The 20,403-nt window shown below is 43.8% G+C and overlaps 3 protein-coding genes across 4 annotated transcripts in view; 2 read left to right on the forward strand and 1 right to left on the reverse strand.

Moving 5' to 3' along the window:
* Positions 1-5,178, forward strand: part of aebp2 (AE binding protein 2) — a 9,319-nt gene extending 4,141 nt beyond the window's left edge. The window contains exons 2-8 of one of the 2 annotated variants that reach the window (XM_005933830.3): positions 2,245-2,473; positions 3,790-3,897; positions 3,982-4,168; positions 4,242-4,366; positions 4,445-4,512; positions 4,618-4,731; positions 4,808-5,178. In XM_005933830.3, coding sequence (XP_005933892.1) covers positions 2,245-2,473; positions 3,790-3,897; positions 3,982-4,168; positions 4,242-4,366; positions 4,445-4,512; positions 4,618-4,731; positions 4,808-4,820 — 844 coding nt within the window. In that variant the 3' untranslated portion in view covers positions 4,821-5,178. Of the gene's footprint in view, positions 1-2,244; positions 2,474-3,789; positions 3,898-3,981; positions 4,169-4,241; positions 4,513-4,617; positions 4,732-4,807 lie in introns of both variants that reach the window. The other variant, XM_042225520.1, reaches the window with a different exon arrangement.
* Positions 5,179-8,071: 2,893 nt separating this feature from the next.
* On the forward strand, positions 8,072-10,292 carry ndufa5 (NADH:ubiquinone oxidoreductase subunit A5). Its single transcript, XM_005933832.3, has 5 exons — positions 8,072-8,389; positions 9,024-9,068; positions 9,241-9,357; positions 9,432-9,497; positions 10,095-10,292. Exons 1-5 carry the CDS (start codon positions 8,369-8,371, stop codon positions 10,194-10,196), a joined length of 351 nt encoding a protein of 116 aa, XP_005933894.1. The 5' UTR covers positions 8,072-8,368; the 3' UTR covers positions 10,197-10,292.
* Positions 10,267-20,403, reverse strand: part of cog5 (component of oligomeric golgi complex 5) — a 63,322-nt gene continuing 53,185 nt past the window's right edge. Inside the window, exons 12-22 of the mRNA XM_042225521.1 lie at positions 17,567-17,771; positions 16,433-16,594; positions 16,106-16,205; positions 15,691-15,801; positions 15,165-15,227; positions 13,746-13,849; positions 12,717-12,954; positions 12,548-12,624; positions 11,472-11,598; positions 11,280-11,359; positions 10,267-10,612 (exon numbers count right to left, since the gene is read on the reverse strand). Of these exons, the coding sequence (XP_042081455.1) occupies positions 10,504-10,612; positions 11,280-11,359; positions 11,472-11,598; positions 12,548-12,624; positions 12,717-12,954; positions 13,746-13,849; positions 15,165-15,227; positions 15,691-15,801; positions 16,106-16,205; positions 16,433-16,594; positions 17,567-17,771 (1,376 nt within the window). The 3' untranslated portion in view covers positions 10,267-10,503. The remainder of the gene's footprint in view (positions 10,613-11,279; positions 11,360-11,471; positions 11,599-12,547; positions 12,625-12,716; positions 12,955-13,745; positions 13,850-15,164; positions 15,228-15,690; positions 15,802-16,105; positions 16,206-16,432; positions 16,595-17,566; positions 17,772-20,403) is intronic.

The following is a 20,403-nucleotide window of genomic DNA, read 5'->3' on the forward strand; positions in this document are numbered from 1 at the left end:
GCGCTATGCTCCTTTGTTTATTGTGCATAAATAGTGAATTATCCTGACACAATATTGCGTTTCGCTTCTGTTATTATGGTACATTGACAAAAACATATACTTTTATTCACAGGGTAAAACAGGTTTTTTGTATCACCAATTGCCCAGTACGATTACAGCATACAGTATTATTGTCACTGCTACATTTCTGTAATGAACCAGAAATTATTTCCACTACTAATTAATTACCGTTGAGCTCAAAGGTCGTATTAATGAATGTGTATTTATGACGACGATTTGTGAGACTGGTAAACTTATGATATGTACGATGGTCTTTACTTTCTACACGGTGCATTTCAAGGTCCTGCACCCATCCGTCGGTAAACTGTACCTGGGCTTGTTGCAGTGACCTGAAGTTACTAAACTTTATGAGTGTGTGCACTCACTCCAAGAACCGTGTAATTATAAATATGAGCGTGGTGAAAGTTGGGCAGCACGCTGACGTATTTTGTCCACTCTGTGTGCTCGTGAGGGTCTGACCCTTTCACTGGTTTGCTTTTTTTCCTCGTATCTTGTCTTTGACTTTTCATCAAGTCTGTCTTTGTACGGACCGGCATTGTTCTCCTTCGTTTTGTACATACCTTTTTTGGGGGGCAAAGAAAAAGCAAGAATTTATTGGAACCGAAGAATGAACGTTTTGCGGTGCTGCAAATGCTTGTATTTGATGCGTACTTGGATTGTTTTGTCACGAGTTCCCGGCATGCAATGCGCGAAAGTCACGTGGTCTGTCAATCTCTACTGTCTGATGTGGTGTCAGACAGTTTTCCTACACATTAGCATTGGATAGTTTGGATATTGAGATAAATATTCATCGAGTTTTAAGAGTTTTTGTAAATCTTCTGGACTCACGGTCAATTTTCCCTCTAAGCTGCGCGCGTGCGCACTGCTGGCGTCTCTGCGCACAGAAAAAAATCTACCTGAATTGAAATTAAAATTAATATGTCAACAATTCTGTTTTGCAGTGTTAGTCAGTGACTGGCTGCTCCCGTATGGGATCAGAACGATGCCTCCTTATCCCACAGTCCAGCCAATGATGTGATTCACATTCGTATATATGCAGCTAATCAACGTGGTTGACAGGCTATGACAGCGTCCTTATGTGCCGACACCGGTGTTTTAGCAAAGCGGCTGATGTGGAGTGAAGCCACGTTAATGACAACGTGTACAACCATTGGAGACGTGAGCAGGACAGACGGAACAACTGACGGACAAAGTGTGGACTTTATACCAGTTTTTAAATTGTGTTGATCGGCCACGTAAAACCAGAGTTATGATAAAATATCTGCAATGTTTGTTTTCTTCCTGAATACTGTCGTTGTTTATATTTACTGCAGGAAGAAACGGGGAAAACTGCGTTTTATAAGGAAAACACTCGAAAGCCTGTGAGCAAAAATACCCCAGCCTTTCCTATTGGTGGAAAAATGTACCATGTGGACCAATCAAAAAATGATATGGCAACATGGCATTTAGTTGTTTAGGAAGGGGGAAGTTTTAGGAGTGACGGCGTGTTTGAGATGTGAGAGATTTGCGACGTTTAGCGCAAATCTTGTGTAGTTAGTGTGTAGTTAGTGTGTAGTTAGTGTGTAGTCAGTGTGTAGTCAGTGTGTAGTTAGTGTGTAGTCAGTGTGTAGTCAGTGTGTAGTTAGTGTGTAGTCAGTAGTGTTGTTGTGTGTGTCAGAACAATGAGGCGGCTGCTGAGTGTTACAGGTGTTACAGCAGTGACACATCTGCTGCTGTCAGGCCTGCAGGTATCAGGCTGTTGTTCTCCTTCATCTCATAGTGGACACAAGTTATTTTTTGTGACACAAATTATTTGTGGCATCAGATTTGATGCAGAACAGCTGATTGTTCTATAAATAGTTTGAAATGTTTATTTAAAAAATCGCCTTGGCTGCATTTTTAGGTAAACAGCTGCAAAAAACTTTGTTGTTTGCAAAACTCAGTAACTTTTTTGAAGAAGTAACTATATAATTAATTACCCAACATTGGTCATTATATATTATATTTTGCAGACAGAGTTACAGACTCTCTCCCAGACCACAGCTGTCACCCGAGAAGGCTCTGTTCCTAAACTGGTTTTAGTGGTTCATCCTGCACTGACCCCACCCATCAGTTGGGTGACGAGTGAAATAAAATACTTGACATGCATTTATTTTCATTCTGTCAGATCATCTTTTGATTTCTCGTCTTTTGTGTGTGTTTCAGTATCAGCTCCACTCTGATGGACATGGAGAGCACAGCGTCCAGCGGTCGCTCCACCCCCGCTATGCTGAACGGTCACACGGGTGGAGTAGCAGGGAGTGGTTCACTGGTGGCAGGGGGCAAATCTCTGAGCTACACCTGCTGCTGGGATCACTGCCAGCTGCTGTTTCCCAGCAGCCCTGACCTGGCTGAGCACATCAGAGCAACACATGTGGATGGACAGAGAGGCGGGGTCAGTGACACGTTACTGTGTGTGTTGGTTTCAGATGGGTGGTTAGAGGCCAGGCGAGCCATCGTAATGTCAAACCAGAGGTTCCAGTCAGAAACAGCAGATGGTGAAAATGGAGTCTGGACTCAAAACGAGGTTCAACAGACCAACATGTGATCTGGAGTTTCAGCTGTGTGCTGGATTCATACGTCAGAGTAGTTTTGATAGACGCGACGTGTTCGAGTTACACTGAGCTGCCTGTAACAACCTTTGGTTAAGCAGTCATGAGCTCTACCAGGCGACCGCCACTGTTCAGAAAATAAAAAGTGCTAATGCCCACAAAGAAAGAGGAAGTGTGAATTTGGTTTGTTTTCAGTGATTTTCTGTCTTCTAACCCACCTCCCTGCATTTAGTAGTGAGGGTGCAGAAAAAGAGACGAGAACTTCCTCTTAGTATCGTGTAATGTGTGTAATAATGCATAAGTAATGAAGGTACACACAGTATTTATTTAATGAAACTGCCCACCTACGGTCATTCCAGAGTGGAAACTGGTTAAATTACAGAAACACAGCCCAACAGTAAACTCTGGAAAAATGCAGCAAAGTTGTGCTAACACGAATATCCAACACATGCTGTTTGTTGTGTAAAGGGTACTACTACTGTACCCGAGCACTCGGGTAGACTTTAAGCGACACCGTTTATTTGCCTTCATACCAGCACGTTTCATTCACCCCCGGTGTGAACGTGGGGTTCAGTGTTCACCACTTCCTGAGTAAAACCGGCTGGTTGTGTTTGGACTGATATTTGCTCTATTAAAGCTTTGTGCCAGTCAGTTTGATCCCAAACACAAGGAGAGAAGTAAAACTGGAATAAAGATGTTTGATTGACGTGGAGGTTTGATTTTTTCCAGCAGGAAATACGTTTCTGTTGGTCAGAAGAAAGAAGAGGACAACATAAGCGAACACAGCCTTGATGCATTACTGCGGCTCGTCAGCAGTTTGCTGGCTAACCCAAACTAAAGTTGTCTTGCTGGGAGCTTCTGGTTTATCGAGGTTACTGATTGGTTGAATCCTGCTAACGTGTTGCTAATGACAGGCATGCACACATTTTTAAATTTGATGACGTCCTTTAATATTCACTTCAGTTCAATTTTATTTATATAGCACCAAATCACGACGACAGTCGCCTCAAGGTGCTTTATATGGTAGAGCCTGTAGTGAGGGGACGGTCTCGTTATCGCTCGTGTAAACCTGGTCAGACGTCGGCACTAATGCGCGGTGCATGTTAGTGTGCAGCTCTAGCTCTGCCGCAGTAATGTGTCTTTGTGTTTGTGCCCACAGGTGTTTGTGTGTCTGTGGAAGGGCTGTAAAGTCTACAACACGCCATCCACCAGCCAGAGCTGGCTGCAGAGACACATGCTGACCCACAGTGGAGACAAACCTTTTAAGGTGATCGCACACAGCTGACGTCACGCACGTCACCGCGTCTGTTAGTCTGCCTCGCTCGCGCACTCATGTCTGTGTTTCCTCCAGTGTGTAGTCGGGGGCTGCAACGCCACGTTTGCTTCCCAGGGGGGGCTCGCACGCCACGTCCCCACGCACTTCAGCTCCCAGAGCTCGTCCAAAATGTCCAGCCAGAGTAAAGTCAAAGAGGAATCTCCATCCAAGGCCGGCCTCAACAAGAGGAGGAAGCTGAAGAACAAGCACAGGCGCTCGCTCCGTACGTACCGCACACACGCACAGCGTCCCTCCAGGTTCACACGTTAAATGAATTCATCGTTTCGTCTTTCTAGCACGACCTCACGACTTCTTTGACGCTCAGACCATGGACGCCATCCGCCACCGAGCCATCCTTCTCAATCTAGCAACACACATCGAGAGCCTGGGTAATGGACACAGTGTAGTCTTCCACAGCACGGTAATCACACACAGACACACACATAGCAAACACACAAAGTCCTGTGCAGGTGTGATGCCATGTTTTGTGCGTGTTCAGGTAATTGCCAAAAGGAAGGAGGACTCTGGGAAAGTGAAGGTCCTGTTGCACTGGACACCTGAGGACATGTAAGTCCTCCCCAGCTTCAGTTACACAGAACAGGCCAGACTGAGTGGGGGAACCCACAGTGTTAAACATGCATGTTAGTGTAACCGTGTTGTCGTTCGCGTCAGACTGCCCGACGTGTGGGTGAACGAGAGCGACAGAGTGCAGCAGAAGACCAAGGTGGTTCATCTGTCCAAGCTGCCCTCAGACACGGCTGTCCTCCTGGACCCGAACATCTACAGGTACGCCTGCAAAGATGCTTTTAGATGCTGACAGAAAAAGAAAACAGCTCTGATGTTTTTACCGTTTCTCTTGCAGAATGTTCTTCTGAGCGGCTCGTGGTGACCTCGGCTGTCGCTCCCTCGTCGGTGGGACGTAGAGGGACTTGTTTGTTGTGATTTGTGTAGCCTCCAGTGTTTTCTACATTAGGTGCTGACTTTACTGAGTGTATGTAAGTGTAAGTAACACAACTAGGCTGGAAACTGACAGCTGTAACTGTAGAGAGAAGCAGTCTTTGTAAATACAGGAGATTTGTAATATATTTTTATACTTTGGATTTTACCTGGACTGTAGATAGACGTCTTTTTTCTGCCAGAACATTTTGGATATTTTAAAAGAGGATATGTTCATCGTGCATACACTGACACTGTTCTGTATGATGTCATTAAAATTGTCCAGTGTCCACCTACTCTGAAGTCTTTACCTCCTAAATATATAACATAATAATTAGATTATAATTATTATATAAACAATCTAACATAATATATTATGTTAGATCTGTACCCACATATATGAGGACCTCTATCTATCTATCTAGATAGATATTACTAGTATACTATTATAATAGTATAATATATATATAATACTATTACTAATATTAGCTATTATCTATATATTATTTTATAATATATATAGATTTTATAATAAAATCTTTTATTTATTATATAATAAAAAAAAATCTAATAATTAGATATTATTAATTATATATTATGTTAGAGTCATCTGTATGATGACAACCTTCCACTTATCCCTAGATAATCATTCAGGATACTGGCCCCCCAAGGACTAGAGTTTGAACTTGATGAACAATGAGCATTTTAATAATCTACATTATTATTAATATTAAAGAAATTAATATTAAATAAATTCTAACAACAGCTGATCAAGCTTAAACGTGCTGCTGTTGTTTAGCCCGACCTCCGCTGGTTTCCTGTTTCTGGCGCAGAGAAAGGCCGATCAGCTGATCATTGATCAGTTTCATGATTGAATTAGCAACTTTCTAGCTGAAGTAGTACGGCACAAATCGCGTTCCTTTTCACCTCAACTTTAAAGTTCGACCTCCTCGGCTGTAATTGGTCCAGCCCAGAGTCGATCATGACCAACTGGCCAATCCACCACCTTTCATTTATACCGTTAAAAAAAGAAAAGAACTAGAACCCCATCGGCCCATAAAAACGAAAAATGACGAGCAAATTCATCCTGAGACTGAGTATGCAAACTCAGGCTCTGTCCCAATTCAGGGTCTGCACGCTTGAAGTACGCATTTTAAGTGCGATTACGTCACCGCCACGCGACGACGGCTGTCCCAATTCGAAGTGTACTTCAAATGCATACTCCAAATGCGCCGTCGATTTCCCCAAATATCAAGCGTGGTCCGGTGCACGCTTCGTGGTCCCATATATCCCACAATTCATAGCGCGGCGGTGGGTGTGGATAATTTTGCCGCAAAATACGGCAGAAGGGAGCGGCCGAAGAGTGAACTGTCAAAGTACTGAATATGACTGTCACTTATTTATGTGCGAATGTTTAATAATGAAGAACATTAAAACATTGCTGTTGGCCACATGTCGGCAAAGTTGTGTGACATTAGTGATGTTTGTACTTTCAGCGTTAACTTGGTTTTAAAGCTATATATATCATAATAATCTGAAAATACTATAATATTGGCCATATTTATATTTACATTACCACAGTGGGATGATTTTAGTCTCATGAACAACTAATTGTTATTTGCTGACTAATCTTGAAATGACTGCTCAGTACAGAAATGAAGCCCAACAATCATGTTTTACAGTCCCGTGGTCTCTAGTGATGGGACGTTCTGTATCGAGGCTTCGAAGCTTGTGTCGAGTAATGGAGGGGGCGTTTCCGCGATGCGCGTATCGAGGCTTGCTTCATTTATGGGAGGAGCTGAAAATGATGACGTCCGAAGCCTCGCTGCCCGGCTGTACCACGTGACTGGTTCATGAAGTGGTTCGAACTTTGCCGCGAGATATGACAGCGATATAAACCCCTCAGACTTCATTCAAAATGTGGGTGTTTGATGGAGAGTTGCGGTTAGTGAGAGTTTGGAGACAGTTTGGAGGTTTATGAGAGTGAGGAGAGAAAGTCAGGAGAGAATGGAGCCAGCTAAGAAGAGGAGGATGTCCTCCCCTGTGTGGGAACATTTTGATCTTATTCCTCCCAACAAGGTATGTAAATTTCTACAGAAGATGTATTTTCATGATACTGATGGTGCAATACAATTTATGTTAAGCTGTCTTGACTTTTGTACAAGGTGAAGTGTTTGCTATGTGCCAGGGAGCTGGGATATAACAACAACACCTCATCCATGCTTAGGCACTACAGAGCTTTGCATGAGAATAAGGGGAACACCGATTGTGGAGCAAGACCAGGTGAGCCATCAAATGCAATGATAATATAGCATGCAGTAATGTTACTAAATGATATAACAATATTATACAACTGTTATAAGTTACGTGTGTGATATTTATATTTGTGCTTTGTCTTTATTGTCTTTCCTCAGGAGAACAATCTCAAATAGATGAAGACCTGGTTAGCATGGTGATTGAGGACTCCCAGCCATTTAGCATTGTGGAGGACAAAGGATTCAAAAGATTTGTTAAATCATTAAATCCTAGCTATGTTCTCCCCACTAAAAAGGTCATAAAAGCAGTGAAAATTTAGTTTTTACAGAATAAAATGTGAACAGGCAGGATTGTAGCTGTCCATACCTCAACGTTACAAAAGCACAACACTGTCCACACCCCAACCACACCTCACCTCACAGTAAATGATCATTTCCATTTTAAGCATTTCCAAATAATCATTTTCCATACTGCCAGTATAAATATACACAGTATACTGCATCACTACAATATACATGTTTTACACACTCCTTTTGTTGTTGACATTTACAGGCTGTGTGCAAAAGGCCACACTCTTCAAATTCATGCCAACTAATATTTTTACGTCCAGTAGGTGTCCTACTAGAGCAAATGAAGCTTCAAGAAGCTTTGCGCTGGGGTGAACCAATTGGATGAAAAGCTTCAGTGCTTCATGAAGCTTCATCTGCCCATCACTAGTGGTCTCAGCCTCAGAGACTCAACTAATCAAAGTGATGTCATGACGAAAATGCATGACTAACAAAACATTTGTTTCTCCTTCATTTCTTTCAAACAAAGCTGTATGTAACATTACTCGCGGTTAGTATCATGGTTGCTAGGCAACCTGAACAGCGCGACGAAGGCTAGACCGTCCCATTTCACAAGCCTCTTACTTCCGCACTTCTCGTATAGTACACACCGTACGTAGTACGCGTAGTGCGCGTACTTCAAGCGACACAACCTCAGCCTGCTTGGATAAAAGCAAAACGTTCAGATGTTTGTACCTACATCCGACCTATGCTATGCTAGCGTGAATACATAGCATGTATATAGTTTTACGCTGCTGTGATCACAGAACAGTCCGCGTTTTCTCATTTTTAACATTTATTATGACAGGAACAAATCGTTTTTCAAAACGCCGAGAAAAAAAAGACAACACCGACGTCATATTTAGCAGCCGGAAGTATCATGACGCATTCCTGACGTCTGGAGAATGGCTGGGCTGCTGAAGAAGGTATGAGTAAAGGTCATGTCTTCTTTTAATGTAAGAAACACAATAAAACAGCTGTATTAGTTTTATTAAGGTGACGGTACTGTCACCTCCGTTTGCGCGCTGTGCATGTTGTGCTAGCTTGTGCTAGCATGCTAACTTGATAAGGAGCTAGCACGGCAGTGTCCGGTCAGAGCAGGTGGCAAACTAAAGGAAAGCTCACCGAACACTTTGAATCCGGTCCCACGGTTAAGTCAGCCGAACACCCGTGGGAGCTTTTGAAGAAACTGGTTAAGCCATACTTCCCTTACATGGCTAACTGGAGACCCGAATCTGGACCAACAGACCTGGAAAATAAAATCCCTGCTCAGTGCAAACCTGCCTGTAATGTTAATAAAGTGCACATATTTGAAGGTGAGGGCTGATGGATTTCAGAGAATGTTTTTTAAGGAAGTTCCACATTAGCAGGGAAATGTTGTTGGAGGTGATTAACAACCACAAGTGTCTCGTCCAAGTCATAAAACCAGCTGTGGAGCTGGTTGTTGACAGTGCGAGCAGACAGACTGAGGGTCGAGTGCCGATGCTGGAGTCACGTGGTTAAAGGTGAACGCATTGACATTAGCCACTCTTGGACAGCTCTCCTTTTCCTCTCTTCCAGACGACCGGCTTGGTTGGCCTGGCAGTGTCTCAAAATCCACAGGAGGTGAGCAGCTGATGGTGACTGCACCACATACCTCATTTTTAATCTTTCCCATCGCCTGACTGTGACCAGACTAGTCCTGGATCACACTCGTGTTATCCGTGTGCCGTTTATGGAGCTGTCATTGAAGCTGAGGGAGTTGAGCAGTGTACTCACCCTGTGCTGTTCCTCTCAGCGTCTCAGGATCCTCTACACAAAGATCCTGGCATCCTTGCAGACCATGCCGCAGGACGCTGCTTACAGGAAGTACACGGAGCAGCTGGTCAATGAGCGCTTCAGCCACGTGAAAACGGTCAGTGTGTGAGCAGACAGGAGACGAATGACAGAGGAGCCTAGATGAACTGACAGGATTTGTGTTCTTCACAGGAACCCGATGTTGAGAAGCTTGAGAAGAAAATTAACTGCGGTCAGATTGAAGAGGTCATTTTCCAGGTAGGTCGTGGTCAGTCTGCCTCACTCTGATCAAAGTGATGAAGCTGAGTGGAAAACTCTTCATGTACAAACCTAAAAGTCACGACTTCGTGTTCAGCTCGAGTGCAGAGGGGTGTATGACATATATAGCCTACATACATGAACACAGTGACAAGCTTAGTAACGGAAGGTGTTGGAGCGCAGGTCCAGATCATTCTGGTTCACTTTAATCCAGGGATTAAAATTGAATCCCTGGATTAAAGTGATTCCGACTGTGGTTTGAAGACTGCTAATACGCTGCTGGTAGTACTGTATTGCTCCCAGGTCTTTAAATGAGCGCGTGGCTTTGTACAGACTGCTGCCTCTTTTATTCTGAGAGTGCTTTTCTCACCAGAGTAGCTGACACACTCGTAGTACAGAGTTACTGTTTGTTTCACACTGAAGTCGACATTAAATCACTGATGTGTTCGGTTGGTTCCCGTCAGCCTTCATACAGACCGGACGGTCTCGGTGAATATGTGAACGCAGTTGTCTCAACTTAACTAAAAAGTATTGTTGCTTTACAGTATTAGTGTATACATTAGTATTTGTGGCTGATGATTTTTTTCCTGCGCGCAGGCTGAGTGTGAGCTGGCGTTATCGAGGAAGATGTCCGAGTGGAAGCCGTGGGAGCCGCTGGTAGAGGAGCCGCCCCCCAACCAGTGGAAGTGGCCCATCTGAGTCTGCGTGTGTAGTGTTCCTGTCATACTGTCTGTGAAGGCAAAACCTGTGCTTTCAATGAAGTACTACATTAAAGTTTTGGAAATATTGCCTTTATTCAGATGAGTTTTTGATGTGTGTCACAAATTATTACTTTTATATCAGCAAGTCTGTTCTAAGAAAGCTGCGGTGTTCTCCTCTCCTCTGTGGTTCGAACGAGGCTCTCTGCTGTTACTGCTGAGATTACTTTTACTGTAAATACTCTCTCTCGACCCCTGGACCACACTTGTTAAAAAATGAGCAGATTATTTGTGGACCCAAACACAGGTCAGGTGCTGGTAGCCCTCTGTAACAGCTGGAGCATGATGGGATAGATGGGGGCGAACTCCTTCCCCTGCCGAACCCTGACTGACTGCACGTAGGCCTCCAGAGCGCCCCTGAGAGGACAGACAGAGTGAGCACATCTGTTATCACAGTGCACACAAATCAGTTGTCATATCTGACTTGTATCCAGCGAGGTGTTCAAGGTCAGTGTAAAGAGTTGGTGCCTCAAAACTGCGAGTCTTACAAGAACAGTGTGCATTTTTAACAAGTGTCACATTTGGCCTCTGACCTTCAAGGTCGACAGACTTGAAGGTCAAGACGATAAAAATGCAGCATACTGCCATTTAAAACATTGTTTGTACTGGCAGCATGTAGGGAACACATGGGGATTCTAAATATGGTGTTTTTGGACCTCTCACTACTTCAAGGTCAAACTAAATGTCTGTTTGATCTCATCTCTGTTTGATCTTCCTTTGAAGCCAAAATGCACCATGTAGTACAACAAGCCCAACACTTAATGCTGGAGTAAATATTTTTCATGCTATTCTTACCTGATTTGATTGTAGTGCAAACTAATACTGAGTTAGGACTCTTATTGGCAGTCAGCAGTGACTCCTTAAATTACACACACATCAGTCAGTCTACCACTAGAGGGAGCTCATTCATCACAGTAAAGGCCCCCTGAGATTAGGTAATCTAAACTCAGGTAACAGTGGCAGCTCCTGTCCTGTTGTACAGACCAAAGTGTTCTAACAGATGTGTTTACGTCACCGAGCCTACCTGATGAGGCTGAGCTTGTCTCTCTCAGAGGGATGATCATCCAGCCATTGTGAGTACCTGGCGATGGACCACTCTGCTCTCTGTGGGGGACAGGCTTATTGAGATGGTGCACTGTACACACTGCAGAAGTGCCACACGATGATGGACGATTCAGCTTGAACTGTGTGTGCGCGTGTGTGTGTGTCTACAGGCCTGGTGAGGTGACTTCAGCTCCGGTGGGGCTCTGGTGAAAAGGAAGTGTAGTAAGGTGCTGTAGGGAATCAGTTCACCGACAGCTGGACTGCTGGCTATCAGCTCACTGGTCTGGAACAGCAGCGGCCTCAAACACAAAGCAAACAGCACTTTTTACCTTCCATGTAAAACATCTGCTGCTCATCGTGTTCATTCAGAAGAAAGACGAGCTTACAGGAAAAGCTCTCTGATAACCTGATGAAAGCCTCGGTCATCTGTGTGAGCACCTGAACGAACACTGAAACTGTCTGCCTACCACTGGTTCCATTTCCCCGAAGAAAAAAATCCAGTCAGAAATCAAATGAGAGTTTTATTAGTTTTTATTTCTATATTTTTTTAATGTGATTTGATCAAGACATTCTTTGATAATATTTCACTTTCAATCTGAAAAATGTTATGAAAGCTTTGAAATAAACATGGTCCGGTGCACCCCGTGGCCCCCTTTACACCCACCCCTGTGCTGCAGGTAACTAGGCCGGCTGCTGTCAGCCTTCAGTATAACTTAAACTGGTGTCAGACTGAGTTACTTTGTAATGGCTGCAGCTTTACTGCACATCGTTTCAGTGTAAGACAAACGGCGGTGGGTCATGTCGGAGTTTGTTGATCAGGTGGTTTGATGAAGGACTCCTGCTGCTCACTTTTTCCCAGTAAAGGTTTTACAAACTGATGCGTTCTCCCAAACTTGGACTGGAACCAGAGCAGGTTTGTGGAGTTTCGATGCTGGATAACTCGCTGTGCCTAAACTCTCAGCTTTCACCAAAATAACATGAAGGTCAACAGTTTCTTATGTAATATTAAAAACAACAATAAACTGGAACTAGTATGTACGTACTGTAGATATGTAGTATTTAAAATGCAGTGTTTTACTATGAAAAATACACAGTGTCTAGGTCAGGACAGCACCGAGTGCATGTAGGTAAAGTCCTGCATGGTTAACATGATTCATCACCATTACTGCCTGTTAGGCCGTAATTCTTTACATGAAAAAACAAAGTGCACCATCTAACTGTGACGACTGTTAATTGAAGCCAACACACCTGAAGGAGCGCAGCATCCTGTAGGGTTTTCCTAAATCAGACACTCGTCTGCACAGAGGAGCCACAGCCATCTCCATCTGACACGCGTAAAAACAGAAAAGTCAAAATGAAAATCGGCCTTTGAACGAAACGAGGCCGAAGAGCAGAAAACAGATGGCATCTCCGTTACCTGCGCAAAGTCAGCAGCCAATCTCATCTTGCCCCCCTCTCCCAGCGGACGCAGCAGGCTGCCGTGGCGGATGAACAGCTCGATGGCTCTCTGGGCGATTGACTCCGTGCTCTCGAATATGAAGTCCACACACTGGAAGTGTCTGAAATAGTCTGCCATGACTCGGGAGATAAAACCCTGCAGCTCCTTCATGTACAGAGAGCAAGGAATATCAGGTCTGTCGGGGTTGGACAGAGGCCTGCAGCACACACAGCACATCAGAGGGAGAAATGTGTTTAACATGTGTTTGCTGTGGGACTCAGAAAAGATGCTGTGCATTAACAGTCTGAACACAACTGTAGAAAGCAGGTCAGTGTGAGGAAACCTGGCTTGGTACATGTCACTCTTTTAGTGATTTTTAGAAACTAGAAGATGTAGTGAGCCCCCCCCCCCCCCCCCCCCCCACACACACACACACACACACACACACACTGAGTCTGCACACTGTGGTCAGCCGTTTGCTTGTGGGGGCCTTTGATCCTTAGAGGTTTCTTTCAAATGTTGTGGGGTTGTTACTGTATGATATTAATCTCGAAACAAGACATTTTTTCTTTATTACCTTCTGTCACTTTTTGTGTTTGTAAACGAGAGCATGTGTTAGCGTCAGCTGTTTGATTCGTGTTAAATGATGTTGGACCAACTGCTGAACAACAAGTGCAGCCGACGGCGAGCAGGACGAGATGAGTCCAGCTCCAGCTTTTGGACTTTAATCTTCATTCATAGCAGTGACGCCGTGTTGACGGTCCTAGTCTGAGCTTGGACTTACTTTCAAAATAAGACTGAATTCAATCTGAAAATCAAGTGTGATCTGTACCGTCAGTGAACCAGAGGCACAGTTCTGACTGTTAGAAGGACAAACCACTCATGAAGGTCTTCGATTTTCTAGCTACAACCAATAAAAATGAGTCTGATTCATGTTGCAGGCACATTCGGTCCAAAAACATTCTAACATTATATGTAGTGAGCTGTTGTTGATGCAGAGAGGCTGACCCTGAGAAGTCTTCTTGGTGTAAGGTGATAATGATGGCCTCTATGGAGTCTGTGACTGACTGCAGGAGAGGATGCACCGCACTTCTCATCAGCGCCTGAACTCCCTGAACCAGAGGTCAGAAGGAGAAACAGAGTCATGTGACAGGACAGAACAGGAGGACACCAGCATCACGCCTACCTTAGCAACATGTGGAGTCAGGTGAGCAGACTCACGTGTGTACAGATGAACTGACATCCACAGCCTAATGTTTTATCACATTTTATAGTGTTACGGTGAAGCTCCAGATGGACAACAGCATGTCGGGCCAACAGTACAGCTAGCAGAGCTGCTAACAGTAAGATGTGTGTAAGATGACAGCTGGAGCATCAGGACACTTAGAAGATGATTAAACTATAACTTTAAATCGAAATGAAATGAAATAAAAAATCCCCGTAAACTGAAACAAAAAAGAGATTTTGTTTTAAGAACAAAGATCAAAACATACAAAGTTTTAAACTCTGTGTTGACCTAAATATGAGCCTAATGTTGTCATCACAGCTCTGATAAACTAATGTAAGCTTCAGGCTTTGACTGGAGCCTCCAGCACCTGAGAGGAGTCTCCACGTGTTCGCTCACCCACCCAAAGACAGAATTCAGGTGTTCCAGTCACTTCCACAGCCACAGGTGTATAAAGTTAAGCAACTAGGCAACGGCTCGCTCTTAGCAGCTCAGTGGATTCCAGTTTGGTACTGTGATAGGATGCAACCTGTGCAACAAGCCCAGCTGTGAAATTTCCAGCAACTCAGTGATGAAGGCAATGTAAAAGAGCTTCATGGAGCAGGTTTCCACGGCTGAGCAGCATCTTCATCGCCACATGCAATGCAAAGCATCGGATGCTGTAAAGAACACATCTCCACTGGAGTCTAGAGCAGTGGAGCGAGTGACCAATAACGTTTCTCTGTCTGGGGTGGATGAGTGTACATTTGGTGACTGTCAGAATAACAGCAAGTGTGATGAAGAGTGATTACAGCGGGGGCTGTTTTTCAGGAAGTGTTAAGCGCTTCAGCAAACCGAGACATTTTGGACACTTTCATGCAACTTTGTTCCAACACGACTGCACACAAAGTCTTTAAAAGCAGCAGTCACTCAGCAGCATGGTACAGTAGAAGAAAATATAATAAAATAAAATAATAAAGAAAATAGAAAAATAGTAAGGACCAAATATTAGAGAGACATGGTAAAAGAGAAAAGATGACTAAATATATATATGTATCTATAAATATAAATATATGTACACTAGTGATTAAATAAGAAAATCTTGAAAAGAAATATGACGGGAGGTCACAGACGCAACTCGAGTTCACGTGTGTGCGAAGACACAGCATTAGTGATAAATACTTGCATACCAGAGAAGTACTTAATTACTGCTAAGAGGATACCTCCAAAGAAGCAGCGAGGGACTCTGCAGCAGCTTGTGGACATGATCCCAAGCCTGAAATGATCTATGAGATAAAACAGGTTAGCACACACACATCAGTCACACACTGCATCGTGTTGAATTTGGGTAAAAGACCATAATGTCACATTTTTTAATCATTCCTAATCAACATGAACAGAAATGTATTGATTAAAGTCTGAATGCATAAATTACATTTGACTGTTAAAGTTTCAAAACTTTTTGCACCCTTCAGAGTTTCAGTGAAACATGAGATTAACGCAGTTCTTACGTTACGCCAACATTATCATCATCATCATTTTTTATACACATTTATAGACATGAACTGTCTGGGAGTGGACTCAAACTCACGGCCTTGCATTAGCCTTTGCTCACACAGCTCGCCTGAGCGAGCTATCCCAGCATCCTGTGCCTTTCTTCTGCTGTGACAGTGGGTTAATATTCCACAGGGGGAGAACACACTGTTGCACATGCTGCTGTAGTAACTGGACTCAAGGTCTTACTCCTACCTTGGTGACAGCTTGCTGCAGGCGGTATAGAGTGTTTACTACAGCAACATTCCTCCGCTGGCCCTCTGTTAGTGGACCAATCACTTGGCTGGCATCACCCTGAGTGCACAACTGGAGACAGAGTTTGAGAGGTGAGAGCAAGGAAGGAAACGGCATCCCCACAGCTTTCTTTGTCCTAATGGGTTTACGCTGTGGCAGTGCTAACACAGCAGGCTCAGGGTACATCATGGACACGCTGGCAGCTAACACAGACAGCCACGCACCTTCACCCTCATCAGCGTGGGAGGGAACCACAGCCACATATTTACTATTTTGGACTTAATTCTGTAACTCCTCTTGGAACAGTCTCAGTGATCAACATGAACGCACCTTCAAAGGTTACTTTAGCACTGCACACACTAAGTGAGGTACGCACCAGCTGTTCAGACTTGACACAGAAGAGCTGGACCGTCTTGGCAGCGTTTTTGGCCACAGCCAAAGAGAGGCTCGGATCCACCGAGGCGACATTCAGCTCACTGCAAACAACCAGCAGAGTCAGCGTGCCCGGCTTTAATCACACACAGTGTGTTTTCACTGATAATGATTCAGAACATTCCAACAGGAAAGAAAAATCATGTTTAAATTTGACCCCCAACCATTCACTAGTTTCTTCTTTTGATTTAATATTTCAATTAACGATCCACTGATCAGTATTACGAAACTACAAACTCTTGATATGTTGGATAATGAAAAGCCTTCACACCTGTTGATGGTCTTGATGATGCTGTCTAGCTCATCGCTGGAAGGCAGGTTGCGGCCCCCCATGGGAAATACCAAGTTGATGGGATCGAAGAGGCGAGAGAGAGACCTGGACAGGTAGGCTGCCTCGTACGGCTGCAGAGAGTCCTTCAGAGCCTTCTCTGGGCTACACGAGCACACACACAAAGATACACACTGAATTAAAGGAAAGTCTCCGTCTGTTCAAAGCTTCTCACCAGCAAATTGTGTGTGTGTGTGTGTGTGTGTGTGTGTGTGTGTGTGTGTGTGTGTGTGTGTGTGTGTGTATCTCAGTTCTATTTTGAATGATGTTTAATTAATAAATTTAAGGTTACGTTTAAAAGCACAAAAACATTCTCAGTTATCATGGTGTCATCATCGTCATAAAACAAAGATGTTCTCTGTCTGACATAAGTGGAACTGAAACGCCACCTTATCCAATCGTATTACTGTTCAGTGCAGCTGAGTGCTGATTCGTTTAATAACTGTTATACATCGTGACAATGCAAGAAAAGGAAAGTACATAAACTGTTGCAGTTAAGGTAATATTCCTTTGCTTTTGCATGAAGAGACAGATGTGTGTACCCCCCCCCAGCTTGTCACTCTACTTCCAAGTATCTGCCCTCACATCCTGTCATTAGTGCACACGCACTAACATGAGAGGACTTTGTGTCTGCCATGTCTTTGTGCCCCATCAGTAACACGATGCCTTTGTTCCTCAGGTTTTTGCTGCACTGTGTACACACAATCCCTCATTGCACTGTTCTCTGTTAGACCTTCTTATCAAACACTGTCCCATCTGTTTTTGCCCTCCGACAGTGAGAACCAATCAGATTGGCTTCACTGAGCAGCACAGTGTTTTTCTTGTTGTTTCTTAACGGTTGTCTCTGCTTCTAAAAATACATTTAGTGAAGACATTTGACCTGTGACCCAGGAAGCCTTCGAAGCTGTAGGAGGACACAAACTCTGCCTGTGAGTCGAGCAGACTTTCTACTTGAATGTTTAACTAAGGTGTGACTCAAAACAAGAAAACTCAAATACGCTCTGAATTCAACTTTTCCTCTGTGCTTCAAACTGAACAAGCTGTTGTGTGTGTGCTGCTGTGTTTGACTGGGCTCACTTGTAGTCTTGTTTCCCGTGTGTAAACAGGTCCTGGTTGTCTGTCTCTACTGTGGAGACATCCAGAGACGCGTCCATCCCACCGCTGCTGGTTAACGCTCCTTGCAGACTGGTGCTGTACTGCTGCAGTCGGCGCCACAACTCGTTGTAGAGTCGCAGGAGTTTGGGATACTCCCCTTCAAATGCCTGCTTCAAGAACGACGAGGCTACAAAAGAACCACAAACAGAGAAAAACACACAATTAAAGTTTGGATTCATGAACAGAGTCTCAGTTTTTTCTGAGTGAGACCAGAAAGAGCGATCTCACAGACATCCCGCTCAGCAGACGTTTGCAGGATTTTGGACACTTCACAAGTGCTCGATCAGGTTTCTCTGAAATATTCGTAGTTTTTTTCCACAACGTGCACGTTACAAACCGAAGCGCAAAACCATGTCAGTGAGCCAGCAGTGTCCAGTGTACTACGCAAGGGCGTAGATTTGGTTTTGGCATTGATGGGGACGGATGATTCAACCACTGAACCCTGTCCTGTTTCTTATTTTTGTCCTTTTTGTCTTTGCTTCTTGATAAAAAAGGAGAAATATACTTGCCTACATATGCTATTCTGCATGCTTTTAAACCATTTAAAATTACAATTCATAGTTTTATATGTGAATTATGTAATGTTAAATTACTATTAAACAAATGACTAAGTATTTTAGGCTTTAGTTTACTTCAGCCATAATCCATATAAATCAGGTATCATGCTAAAATAAAAATAGCTTCAAATACAGTCATGAACCAACAAGTCATCATCCAATTTCACCTGTGATCTTGTGTCACCATTACTCTCTGAGCTTTGTGTTGGTTCTTCTGTCACCTGACAAATAGGTGGAACTGCTTCAGTGTTTCTGTCACTTTGTGCAGATCTTGACTCATCAGTAATGTTTGTAGGCTGAGTGCATTTTTAAAACAATTTGTGCAAACTGCACTACAAGGTGGAATATTTGTAAAATCATGACTACCTCATGACATTTTTTCTCAAAATTAACCCTATGAATATGTCAGTGCCATTAGGATGAAATTATTGTGTCACCAACATTTTAACTTTAGACATATAATTCTAACAGCCTCTGTAAACTAATATCCTGGCTGCTCGAGGCTTCGTTTCCTCTGACAGTTTCAATCAAAATTAGAAATGCTGCTCTGAGACTGAGAGAACTAATAGTGTTGCCTGCTGTGCAGGTAGTTTCCAAATCAGGTTATGCATGGTTACATACAGTTTTAGACTGATGTGGGCCAAAGCCTAGCATAGCCTGTAACGTTATTGTGACACATTTTATGAGTGAACTTGAGTTTAAGTGACTGACAGGTTTCTTTGAAAAACACTTTCTTACATCCAGGTTCTTCCGTTTTGCTACCGTCCTCCTCTCCTCCTCGCAGCGCAGGCTTGCTGCTGCTAAAACTAAACAGAGCTCCCTGAAAGGCACAGCCAATCACATTGGCCATATTTGTCACATGACTAGGACTCCAGTAGAGAAGTAATATAACTCTTTCTGCTCCGCTGGGTGAATGAGACACTGACAGATCGGTTTTTCTTACTATCGGGATTGTTGTTCTTTACTCGAAGAGATCAAATTATTGGTGGGGACAATTCAATAATCGCAGGATATTGGTGGGGACACGTCCCTTCCGTCCATGCCAAATCTACGCCCTTGGTACTACGGGACATTGTTAGCCTAGCTTAGCATTAATACTGGGAAAAGGACAAAGCGCTAACCTGGTTGTTTCCAACGTTCAAAATATAACCACCTCTATGAACGGGCTTCATGAGACTGGATTAATTTCAATTTAGTGGATTTTACATGGAAGGAAGGGCGAGTGACAGTGTGATCAATGCAGACGCCAACCAACGTGTTAAAGTGGGTGTGGTTTTGGCTCAGCTGAAACAACAAAGAAAAAACCTCATCAATTTCCTGAAATACGTGTAAAAATGTTACACTGACAGGAGGAAATGATACTTGTTAACAGCAAATCAATGTGATAACAGAAAGAAAAATACGTCAGATGGAAACAGAGAGAGCAGAAGGACTAAAGTGACGACAACACACAGACTTATGCAACCAAGCCTCCAAATGACCAAATTATTCAACAGATCACCTGTTTTACTTCTGTTCTGGAATTCATCTCTCTCTCACACACACACACACACACACACACTGTCATGTTCGGAGGCAATAAGACGCAGGATTCTCAAGCACGAACCACTTTTATTGAATTGTAGCAGCAGTGTACGTCGCTACATCAATTTCTGGAAAAACACATATACCACCGGTCTCCTAGCGACCTCTAGTGGCTGCCCTCATGGTAGCCTTACTAGGACAACATAAACAGATTTCACAACATCTCCCCCTTTAACAAAAGTACTTTAAACATAAAACAATGTTGTCAGAACGCAGGACATCACGGGGGTAGACTACCCTCAGTCCTGATAAGGGATTATTCTGCCCTTAGAACATAGAAAGGAGATAGTCCTCAGTCTCTGAATCTGAGAGGTACTTTAATCTCCCGCCCCCTGGAAGTCACTCTCACAGGTGTGGTAGGGTGGAGAGGAGACCCCGGGACAGGGATTGGCAATGTCTGCCTTACTGGTGGTTCTTGGGAAGCAGCCGCCCCTTTAGTTGGAGTAGTCGGTGTAGCTGGAACAGTGCTCTGCTGCTGCTCCTCAGGATCAGCGGTGCCTGGGACAGGCTGAAGGTGTCGTCTGTTGCGGCGAGTCACGTTCCCATTCGCCATCTCCACCAAGTAGGATCTCAGCTCCTTAGACTTACTGATGACCTTGGCTGGAGTCGTCCACCCCT

Source organism: Haplochromis burtoni, unplaced genomic scaffold (genome assembly GCF_018398535.1).
Source record: "Haplochromis burtoni strain Fernald_Lab_line unplaced genomic scaffold, NCSU_Asbu1 Contig_173, whole genome shotgun sequence".
Taxonomy (NCBI): domain Eukaryota; kingdom Metazoa; phylum Chordata; class Actinopteri; order Cichliformes; family Cichlidae; genus Haplochromis; species Haplochromis burtoni.

What these genes read in the sequence shown, in the direction of transcription:
- ndufa5 (XM_005933832.3), top strand. Translation starts at nt 8,369, where the DNA reads ATGGCTGGGCTGCTGAAGAAG. An exon ending in TGGCTGGGCTGCTGAAGAAG is followed by an intron (nt 8,390 to 9,023) that starts GTATGAGTAAAG and finishes CCTCTCTTCCAG; the next exon opens with ACGACCGGCTTGGTTGGCCT. An exon ending in GCTTCAGCCACGTGAAAACG is followed by an intron (nt 9,358 to 9,431) that starts GTCAGTGTGTGA and finishes TGTTCTTCACAG; the next exon opens with GAACCCGATGTTGAGAAGCT.